We start from the raw sequence: 12,040 nt of genomic DNA, 5'->3' as shown, positions 1-12,040 counted from the left end.
CATCTCATTGGCTGTCACCCAGGTTTTGGCTCAGGGATGACTTTGGGGTACATAACACAGCCTACTACTGTATGGTGAAAGAGTAAGAAGACCCACTTCTCCACACTTAGAAGAATGTTGTACATCTCTGTTTGGTCCCTTTCCCCGATTTTATCAAAGTATCTGCGGATATTGTAACCTTTCTTCAACTTGATCGATTTGGTTACCCTTTTCTGAAACTTTTTCAACTTCACAATACAATTTTTTGAGGTGAGGTGACCAAGTGTGGTCAGATGCAATGGTTTGTATAAATATTTTGTTATTTACTAATCAAATTTATATACAGTGGTACCTCTGGTTATGAACTTAATTCGTTCTGGAGGTCCATTCTTAAACTGAAATGGTTCTTAACCTGAGGTACCACTTTAGCTAATGGGGCCTCCCGCTGCCGCTGTGCCACCGCTGCACAAATTCTGTTCTCATCCTGGAGCAAAGTTCTTAACCCGAGGTGCTACTTCCGGGTTAGCGGAGTCTGTAACCCGAAGTGTTTGTAACCCGAGGTACCACTGTACCGCCCTTCATCTGGAGATCTAAGGGCGGTTCGCAAGATAATGGCATTATGATACTGATCTCTCTTGCTTTCAAATAAGAGATGAAGATACCTAACATGACATTCCCCTTTTTCACAACTGCCGCACACTGACTCAGACTTCATCAAGCTATTCACCATGGTCCTGCCATAGTTCAAAAAGATGCAAAAGTTGACAAAGTGGGTGAGTTTTTCGGGGGCAGCCAATACTGAATCACCATTAGTTTGACCCCTTCTTGATTGAGGAGGGTCCAATAGTGCTTGACAGGCATTTTAAGTTGAAGGGTATAGATCAAGACTTGGGACTCAGCTACACTAGTCAAAAAACAACGTTTTGAATGAGTTACAAACATGCAACACCAGATGGCAACTGGAGCGCAAAAAATAAAATTCTAAATGATTTTCCATAGCGTTTTTTTGTTTTTTTAAATTTCTGACTTTTTATAGCAGTTTTTTCCTGTCTTTCCATCCACCCCTAGGGTGAGCCAATTAACTCTCTGAGGGCAGAGGTCTTTCTCAGTAGTGGCGCCTACCCTGTGGAATGGCCTCCCATCAGATGTCAAGGAGATGCGCAGGTGGCATGTATGGGCAGCTGCAGACTTATTCTCTTCCCATCTCCCAGTTAGATTATGGCCGTTCACGGTTTGGGTCCCACCTTCAATACAAACAGTATCAAGGGGGGGGGAACCAACCAAAAGTCACAGACACACCTTATGCAACCCCCCGAGTTTATTCATGGATATCACAGCATGACTGTTATGTACTGAGTTGAACTTGACTCCGAATATATTTCAATGACAGAAGCTCATTTATCAGCTTCAAGTGTGAAACTCACCAGCTTTTGTTATCCCAAATCTCTTCATTCAAAAAAAAAGACAAATGACAAAAATGACAATGACATTTTGTCTTTTGTGTGTCTGGCCACACCCTAGATCTTCATTTTGAAAAGACCATTGTGACATTTTATTCGGTATTACTCAAGTATTACCTTACTGTGTTTTCCCACTAATGCACGAACACAACATGGGAAGTTTCTGTCTGCTTTGGGGAATAAAACAAAAAGTTTTATACAAAATAAATAATAATAATAATCCTTCCAGTAGCACCTTAGAGGCCAACTAAGTCTGTTCTTGGTATGAGCTTTCGTGTGCATGCACACTTCTTCAGATACTTTATGTGGCATTTGCACACACACACTTTGAATGGGAATGCTCATCAATTTTGTGGGTGCCACCCCCCAAAAAAAACATTTTGTTGGGGGGGGGGGCCTGAAGCCCTCACGGCCCCTAGGAGTTGTCTCCCATGAAGAGCATCATCTCTGTGAATGTGGTGCTGACTGCAATGCTCCATCAAGCTCCACCACTTCCAGCCAGGCGGGCATCCTAAGTTAGGAAGGATGCAACAGAGTACAAGTTTATAACAAATTTTGTTATTCTACACATTCCATTCCTGATGTCAGACCAATACTTATGTGCTAGTGGGTGAAGGGATTCTCACTGAGTTTTCAACAGTGTGCAGTTGGATACACAACTGGGGCAAAGTGCTGTGGGAATCTTGGAATCAAAGGTGGTGACTGAAGGGAAGGTCTCCACTTCCTTCACAGAGCTGACCAGAATGCCTTTAGCTTGCACCACTAGGCCAGCAGTTTTCTTGTACTGGGAACAATTGCCGTCCCTCATCTACACCTTCCACAGAACTGAGACCAAGGTCTCAGAAGGGTAGACCAAGGTAGGAATCCTCGCCTCCATTTCTCTAGAGACTGAAAAAGTGGTGAATAGAAAGCTCTTTCATTGATTGGTAGATTTGTGCCTCTCGGGTGAAATGACTGCCAGCTGTTCCCTCCCCCCAGTTTTTAATCAGCCAAGAGGGGCAAGGGTCTAGAGCAGGGCCCCCCAAACTAAGGCCCGGGGGCCGGATGCGGCCCAATTGCCTTCTAAATCCAGCCCGTGGATGGTCCGGTAATCAGAATGTTTTTACATGAGTAGAATGTGTCCTTTTATTTAAAATGCATCTCTAGGTTATTTATGGGGCCTGCCTGATGCTGACATCCTAAGTCTCAGCAGGAAGTGATCTGACCATGACAAGGGACTGGTGTCAATGTCCCCCACCTTCAAATCACCCTCTACCTGCCCAGTCGAGAAAACAAGGTCCAATGTGTGGCCTGCTATGTGTGTTGGGCCAGTGACATTTTTGGGCAGCCCCATGGTTATCATGACAGCCATGAAGTCCTGAGATGCCTCAGAGCCAGCTGCCTTGGCATGGATGTTGAAGTCTCCCAGAACCAGCAGTCTGAGGGTCCTCAACACCACCTCCGAGACCAGCTCTGTCAGCTCAGGCAGGGAGAGTGCTGGGCGGCAAGTTGGGTGGTAAACCAGCAAAATCCCTAATCTGTCCCGATTGCCCAACACCAGGAATACACATTTTTTAAATATACAGGTATATATAATTTTTTATTAAATGTTCTGTTTTACAATTTAAAATACTCATTTAAACATCCTTAAAATATCAATGACTTTCCTTCTTCCCTTTCCATGGTTCATTTTTCATATAATAAATCCCGGCATATTTTATATAAACTAAATCATTTTGTATTCCATTATTACATCCATCAAAACTTGTTTACACTGTTGAATTTATCTTAATGCTGCCAACGTTTTCAAGTATACGCAATTTCCCCCCATATTTTCAATAAACGTTTTCCAGTCTTCTCTAAATGTATGTTCCTCTTGTTTTCTTATTCTATGTGTTAGGTCCGCAAGCTGTGCATATTCCATCAATTTAAGTTGCCATTCTTCTTTAGTTGGGACCTCGCTCACAGTAGTGGCATACATAAATAACCTTTTTTGTTTTTGTTTTTTTCAAAAATTTATTAATTTTTATCTAAACACTACAAAATACTACATACAATAAAAAACAATATAACAAAATACAAAACAAAAACACTTACCGGTATTTAAACCTATCTATCCTTCTTTATAACATTGTAAATTGACTTCCACACATCCTCGCTCGCAGTGGTGGCATACATAAATAACCTTTTCCTAATACATGGGAATTTCAGTCTGAATTATCCCTAACAAAAAGGACTCTGGTTGCTTTTTTTTTTTTTTTGAAAGGTACTTTTAAACATTTTTTTTTTCAATTCATTGTGGATTATTTTTCTTTTTAATGATGTAGCTGAGGCCTCAGTTTGTGTTGGAGTGCAGGCAGAAAGGTTCGTGGATATCACAACGTGATAGATGCTGCTTTGCCGAATTTGGGTGCAGGGCCAGGACATTTTGCTGCTGAGGCATACCAGAAAATGCTGCCCCTCCATCCCAGCAATGATAACCAGAGAAAGGAAGTCCAAAAGGAAGCTGGCAGGGGCAAGGCTTTGCCAGGTAAAAGGAGGAGGAAGCAGGGGTGGCAGGGGAAGGAGTTGTTGCTGGTGAGAGGATGAAAGAAGAGCAGGCAAGTGGCAAATGGTGTGCTTCTTGCAGTCGTGGATCTGTCACCACTCCCAACTATCCCTAACCTGCCACCCTGAGCAGTGGTGTAGCATGGGGGGCCCACAGGGGCAATTGCCCGGGCACAAAATTGTTAGGGGGTGCAAAATTTCAACGCTCGATGCTGCCTCAATATAGCTGCACGCTTCTGTCGCTGGACTCTGTTGAAAACAGCTTTTCCATGTGAAATGGGAAGTGATCTCTCCAGACAATGGAACAACTTTTCTTTTCTTATCTCTGCAGCTGCGATCTTCTGGGTGATGTAGACATCATTAGGCAGCTGAATGTGCCTGCGTACTCCATCTGGTTCCCTCCTTCCCACACGGCCCCGGGCCCTGGCAACCCCTGCTATGCTACTGGCTTTGAGGCAATTACTTCACTTCACCTCATGGGTGGGCTGGCCCTGGTGGAGTGAGAAACCCGCCAGATTTTCTTAGGTATTATCAGGTGTTTGTTTTATCCTAAGCCGGAACTTGCCGGAACTCAGTTCTGGCACCTCTCAGGTAGGCACCGTTGCCATTATAAGAGAATAAGGGAGGTGTTAATGGACAGTTCCAGCATCTCTTTTTCTACAAAAAATAGTACTAGGTATTATTATTGCTATTTTTGTTTGGAGAAGGAGAACTGAATTTATTACCCAGCAGGTCTCAGGGTGAGTTACACCAATTTAACATTCAGAATTAAAAAACGTAGAAACAGAGTACAATTATGGGAATTGGGAGGGTAATAGAGCATGAAGTTTCTGCTACCCAGATTCAGTTCCCCCCCTCTTGTCAAGAACAAACACCATTTTATTTTTGGTAGTCACACTTGATTGAAGTCAAGTTCCTTGTTATTGTAAACAAAATATGATGCGTGCAAAAGACTTTGGACACCCAAGTCATTGCAATATTCTCTAGCACCCACTTCCTGCATGATCTATCATTCTGGTTTCACAAGGCTGGGTTCCATTTTACGAGCCATCCTGGAACAATGGAAATGCAGCTCCGCTTCACTTTATGCTACTGGGCCAAGGGGTTGACTGAGTTTTCAATGGCTTAGAGTTGCCAAGTAGGAGGCCTGGAATCAAAGGTAGCAACTGATGCAGAAACCTTTATTGTGCAACAGAGACCAGAATGAGGCCAGCTGGTTTCTTGGCTCTTGTGCTGGGAGCAATCATTGCCCTCAGTTACACCTTCCACAGAACTGAGACCAAGGCAGGAATCCTCACCTTATGTTCTATATTCAATCAATAACAATTTATTCGACCGTCAGTCAGAACATATGTTCTATATTAAAAATTAAGCTTGTTGGCCAAGCGAAAATGTGATTTATAGAAAGGCATTTAATTGGCTAATAGATTTGGTGAAATGATTGCATCAGATGTTAATTGTGCCTGGTGACCCTCACAGGGACATGGAAAATGTGGTGGGTACATAGAAAAGGGCAGCCAAAATAATCAAGGGAATGGAGATGGACTTTGACAAGGACAGGTTACACTATCTGGGACTTTATGGTTTAGAAAAAGGGTGAATGAGGTGGTATGGTAGAAAGGTATAAAATTATGAATGGTGTGAAGACAAAAGGAATTCCTTCTTTGCAATGAAATTTGTTCCCACAAGATGTCATAATGGCCACCAACTTGGATGGCTTTAAAGGGGCTCTAGACAAATTCATAGCTATCAATGGTTGAAAAGTTGGTGTGCCTCTGAATTCTAGTTGTTGGGGAACAAGTAAGGGGATCATAGAATTATAGGATTGGGAGGGACCCAAAACAGAGGGCTATTGCATTCATGTCCTGCTTGCAGGTTTCCCATTGGAGCATCTACATTTGGCTACCATGAAAACAGGAAGCTTGGTTTCATGAGCCTTTGACCTGAACCAGCAAGGTGTTCTGGTATTATTATTTTTTAATGTAATTTTTTTTTAATTCAAAGGGGATCACAGCTGTACTGAAAACGGTATCATTCAGGAATATTCTGGAATGGCAGAAAAACGAGAAGCTCAGTGTTTGGAATTCTCCCTCTCCCATCTCAACCATACAGATACTTAGATGTGACAGGAAATGTGGTTAGGAGCAGGGCCGGTGCGTCCATTTAGGCGAACTAGGCAGTTGCTTTTTATTCTTCCTATAATACATCTGTGTTTGAAATATGATTGGCGGGGGGGGGGGGGGGAGAGGTGATCTCGCCTAGGGCGCAAAAAAACTCTAGCACCGGCCCTGGTTAGGAGCGAAAGACACGACAGGAGAGCAATCTGGTGATGTGCATAGAATATAAACTCATTTTTCTAATGGCCATTTTCTCTCTCTTGAAGGTCCAGCATTGGAGTTGAGATTCCTCAGACATTTGGGGACATACGTGTCTTAGTCTGTGGAGGTGAACTGAATTTTCTGCTTCTTGGCTACTGTCCTTCCTCCTTCCTGGAGCTTTGGGGTCCCCAGTGATTCTCCCATGGACTATAAAGTCATTCACATGTTCTTTTCAATGTTGGTTTCATCACAACTGTGCTGCAGTTGCAGAGTTCATTGTAATGTACTTGTCTTGTTTCCTTTCGGCAGGCAAGAAGGCAACCGCAGCTGAGTCTATGGTCAGCTCCTACAAGCACATGTACCCTCAAGTACAAGGCTTTTGGAAGTTGGTATGTGAGATTACTAGAGCATGAATACATCCACCTCCAATGTTGGTGCTGTTAAATATGTTTCTGGATAGAAATTTAGATGATGATTATTTTATTATTTATACCCCCAGCCACTCTCACTATGGGCTGCCCCAGCCACTATCAATCAGAAAGTCAGGTCATTTCCTTTTGGCTTCATGAGCAGTTATAGCTCAGAATTGAAAGGCACTTCAGAATATAAGTATTGACCAGTGTTACCCAAAAGTATGACAATGCGCTCTTTTAGAGAGATGAAAACAAAAACTGTAGGTTGCCAAGGGACAAAGGATAAATTGAGAAAAGATGGAAAGGCATTTATGGATTATTCAAGCACAAAGGATAGTGCTGCCCTCCACCCCCAATATACTCTAGACCAGCCTTTCTTAACCTTGGATCCCCAGGTATTCAATCATATGAATCATAGAATCATAGAGTTGGAAGAGACCACAAGGGTCATCCAGTCCAACCCCCTGCCAAGCAGGAAACACCATCAAAGCATTCCTGACCTATTGTTGGCCTACAATTACCAGCACCCCTGACCACTGGCCATGCTGGCTGAGGGGGATTGGGAGTTGTAGTCCAACACATCTGGGAGTGGAAGCAGGAGACCAAATAATTATAATAAGGGAATAGTTATTCTGGTTTTGCTCCATCCTGGAAAATTTATTTATCACTACGTTTATAACTCATCTTTCCTCCAATATGCTGAAAGTGGTGCAAATAGTTCTTTTCCACATGACAACCCTGTGAAGTAGATTAGGCTGAGAGGAAGTAACTGGCCCAAGGCTACCCAGTGAGTTTCAGTTTTGAGTAGGGACTAGAACCACTGGCTCAATGACTGTGGCTTCAGAACTAGCACATGGTTTGTCAGGTGCCGAATTGATGTGCTGCTATAAAATGTTGTCTCGGAGGAAGGGGAGTGCCGGGGGTGTGGTCCACCCCGGGTATCATCACTGAGGGGGTGTGACAAAATGAGTTTTAAAAAATAGAATAAAATTGGGCTCACAGAACTTTTTAGGGGTGACATGGTAGCTGGAACTTGTGCCTGCCTACTGCCTCTGCCTCAGCTGCCCTACAGCTGAGGGGGAGGCAATGGAGAGGCTCCAAGAGCCAGAGATGTTTGTCCCGCCCCCATGAGCAGATCGCCCCGCCCCCAACTTCAGGACACGCCCCCGCACCAAGCACCTGAGTGGCTAGCTATGCCACTGCTTCTGCCAACTACTTTCCTCCTCCCTCCTTCCTGGAGCTTTGGGACCCCCACTGATTGCCCACAGACTATAGATCCATTCACTCCTTTCCATGCTGGTTTCCTCACACTGCTACAATCATTGCTGCCCAAGGACCCCTGTAGATGCAGCATCTGGCTGAGCTGGTGTGACAACAGACGTTATGTGTATCTTATGTGTATCTTAATGAACTGAATAGAGCGAAAGATTATGAGTCATGGGGCAGTGCATATTTCATTTGTTGATATATCGTTAATGATGTTTTATAGGTTTCGAAAATGCTGTATTGATTTGTTATTCGTGTAATATGACCTTTGCTGTAATTGTGACGCTGAGTTTATTTTTTAAGTGCTGTTTCATTAATAGTATTTCATCGATTGCAATTGTTAATTATTTCATATCATTTATGCTGCATTTGTGATGTTCCGTTGCTATTTATTGTTTGTAAAGCCCTTTCCAGAATGAAGAGTGGCATAGGAATGCAATAAATCATTGGCAACTGCTTGTTTTTCATTTCCTTTTGACAGGCAAGAAGGTAACCGTGGCAAAGGGGAAATGTGGGGTTGGAGTGAGCTCCCCATCTCCCAGTGGCTTCATCTGGAAGAACCAGTGGTATGCTGTGTTGTGCAATGTGCTCAGGTTCAGAAACCGCAAGAGAATTAACAATTGTTTGAAACAAAAGATTATTTACCTCCTGGGAGATTCAACTTTGAGATAATGGATGTGGTATATCACAAGTAAAACCCATTGTACGTTTTCCTACCTAGAGACAACCACAATGTAATATTGTTGCCTGTAACAAGTATCTTTGTTTCAGGCTTCTGCACCCTAACTTTTGAACACCCAGTCTTTCTTATGTTTAAGGAATCTGTTCCAAATGGAGATCAGGGAGACATTTGTCTAAGGGCTTATCCGCACTTACCTTTTTTGCCTTTCTCTTTCCAGGTCAATGCTTTAAAGCTCTGTATCTGAGTGGTTTTTGTTTGTTTGTTTGTTTGTTTTCTGTTTTTACCCATGAGATTTCACCACTCTTCAGCACTCATTTGCCATTTGCTCCAAATGAGCTTTAAAGAGCGTGTTTTCATGGGCAAAGCTCTATGGGGGTCACTCAGATACAGAGCTTTAAAGCAAGGACCTTGCCTGGAAAGAGCAAAGGAAAGTGTAATACGGCCTAAGTTATGCTTTCCAAACTAATTCATAAATCCAAACACAGCTATCCTTTGGAATTCATTATTTGAATCTTATGGTGCAGTTCTCCAACCAAGAAATGTAAACAAAAATGCATTTATTAGGGCACTTTATTTTAGGAAAGTTGTTTGCTTGCAAAAAATATTATTGATTTTCCAGAGGAGTTTAAAAAGAATTCTGTTTATCCAGGCTCAAAGATACTGTTCCTGGCTTCACTGATATCACTGGTTGAGTGAATGTTTTAAACTGTTTGTAGAATGTATTTGTTTGTTCACTCATTGAGAATATGCAGGAAGCAAGAGCCAGTTCTGAATGAATTCAGCTTGCAAGAGTCAACTCCCAGCACTTTTGGCTGTAACCTCACCATCCTTCCTCATTCAGTTCTCTCTGAAAGAGGGAAAAGTCCTACCTGCCGGGAGCTTTGGTCTCCTTTGGCTGATGAGTGCACAGGTGCTCTCCTTCCTTACCACTCCATAGCCAATTGGCACATGACAGCAAGGAAGAGTTCTTAGGGGAAAGGTTGCCCTCTGCTGAATATCATTTGCCTGGTTGTGAAGGTGCAGCCACTAAACTGCTACTTACAGAGAGAAATTGATGCAATCATTGTAAGGGGAACAGCATGCATACTAGGGTGGATGAAGAAAACTCATAGCAGACACAGGAATCTTGGCATATTTCTCTTTGAAATGAACAGCACTATTAGATCAACAAGAGTAGTCTAGTCATTTCGCAGAAGAAGTAGTCCATTGATTTCTCAGAGGATAGTTTTCAAAGACTTGTATTGATTCCACACCCCCACACCCTCTATTCCTGCATTGGCATTTCAGTATTTTGACCTCCATGGAACGGGTAAGCAGAAGAATATGATGGCTCTGGACATGAACAGAAACACCCAGATCCTGTGGAAGAAGCACAGCCACCCTTTTGTCACCATCCTGGAATACAGGATGGCAGATCACAGCTACGTTGCTCGGGACATTGACAACATGGCAGGCAACAGGGACACAGTGGTTGTCGTCTCCCTGGGCCAGCACTTCCGTCCCTTCCCCATTGAGCTCTTCATTTGAAGAATGATTAACATACGAGGAGCCATCCAACGTCTTCTCCAGAGGAGCCCAAACACAAAAGTCATCATCAAAGCGGAGAACACCCATGAGATGTCAATAGACCAGGAGCAATTGGGGACTTCCATGGTTATGCCCAATACCTTGCACTAAAGGACATTTTTCGAGATCTGAAGGAGGGCTTCATTGATGCCTGGGACATGACAGTTGCCTACGCCACAAACCTGGTTCACCCACCAGATCACATGGTCGCGAGTCAGATTGATATGTTTTTGTCTTGCATATGTTAAGGCAGTAAAATAAACCCAGAGTGAAAGCTTTAATTATGCAAAGGAAAGGATTTTGAATGGGGCAAGACAGTCAGCTAAACATGTGGAACATTTTTATCAGTTGCATTTAGAGACTTAGGGGTGTAATAAAGGACCAAAACAAATAACAGACGAAGCAGAGAATTTTGGATCGGAAAATGGAGCAATTAAGGATATGGGTCACTTTATCAAATATTTGTCCCATTGGGTTTCCCTTAGAATGTCAGGAGAGCCTTGCTAAGTCTTCCCAAAGATCCTTCTGGGTTAGGATCATTTCCCAACAATTCCTGTTGAGTTGCTTCTGGGAAGCTGCCTGGGAGAGAGAAAGAATAATTGGATTGCCTTCCCTATCTGCAAATATTTGCTTTGGGTAGTTAACTCGAAACAAGTTTTTACTTCCCTGCCTCCTCCTTCTGGTTTCTCTATATTTTCTTTATATTTACACATTTGTCATGTTTACAATCTACCGGTATGTGCACTTAATATTACGGAACATGACCTCTTTAATTTCTTCATCCTTTGTATGCTACTCCAGCAGAAACTCATAAATTCTAGACAATGTTTTTTTACTTCCCTGTATTACATCCATTTCTATCCTTGATCTAACATGTTCGAAGCCATTTTTTATTTTTATTTTTTGTCCTTTAAAAAGACATCATTGACTTGGTGGTATTCCAACCATCCTGTTAATTTAGTTTTGAGATCCTCATAAGGCCTATGAGGGGTTTGCAGAAGTGTTTTGGTAGGGGGAGATGAGAAAACACAATTCAAACAATGCCCTCATAAATGCCATGACTATATATTCAAACACATGTTATTAAAAAAATATACCATACTTTTCCTCGCATAAGACAAGGTGTTTTTTCTTATGAATTAATGTCAAAAATGGGGTGTCGTCTTATACACGGATAATGCAGAGGTGGGGCGGAGGAGTGGTTGCTGCCGCGAGCAGGAGATGTTATGCGCAATTAGATGGGTGATTGGTGGCTGCGGCAAGGGCTGCTGTCGATTGGCTGTTGCTGCGGCAATTGGGCGGGCATTTGGCAGCTGCTGATGGTGAGTGGTCAGGCGATCGGTGGGTTCGGCGGCATGCGCGATTGCGATTGTCAGTCTGGTGGGTGAAGTTGAACAACTCTGGGCAATCCTTTCCCCCAAAAAAGTTTAACGACTCTTGGCAAACTCCCCCCATTTTCTTAATTTTTGTGTCCCCCAAAATAGGGGGCGTCTTATACACGGAAAAATACGGTAATTATAATAATAATAGTATTACACATGGTACTAGTAGCAGTAATAGTATACAATCCCCAGAATAGTATACAATCCCTAGATATGTTCAGACTGGAAAGATATCCATCTGAAGAGGTTTAACCATTAGTTAAAACCTGTCTGCAAATTGTCACAATATGGCCAGCCATGTGGAGGGTTAATCACCTATGTATCTACCAAATATGACATCAAATGTGCTGAGATTAGTGTAGCCAGACGTAATAACCATTGTGTTAACATATATAACTCAGAGGTCATATAAATGTTTACCTGGCAAATACTTATATTCCCCCTATAA

The 12,040-nt window shown here is 42.7% G+C and overlaps 1 protein-coding gene across 1 annotated transcript; it reads left to right on the top strand.

The window, feature by feature from the left end:
* The first annotated feature begins 8,600 nt into the window (after positions 1-8,600).
* Positions 8,601-10,458, top strand: LOC117060071 (NXPE family member 1-like). The gene is given in 3 exon segments (XM_033172165.1): positions 8,601-8,665; positions 9,924-10,280; positions 10,283-10,458. Coding segments are annotated over 3 exon segments (561 nt in total). The 5' UTR covers positions 8,601-8,637.
* Positions 10,459-12,040: the final 1,582 nt, after the last annotated feature.

Source organism: Lacerta agilis, chromosome 15 (assembly GCF_009819535.1).
Source record: "Lacerta agilis isolate rLacAgi1 chromosome 15, rLacAgi1.pri, whole genome shotgun sequence".
Classification (NCBI taxonomy): domain Eukaryota; kingdom Metazoa; phylum Chordata; class Lepidosauria; order Squamata; family Lacertidae; genus Lacerta; species Lacerta agilis.
Note: the sequence above shows the minus strand (reverse complement) of the source record. Positions and strands in the feature narration are given on the sequence as shown.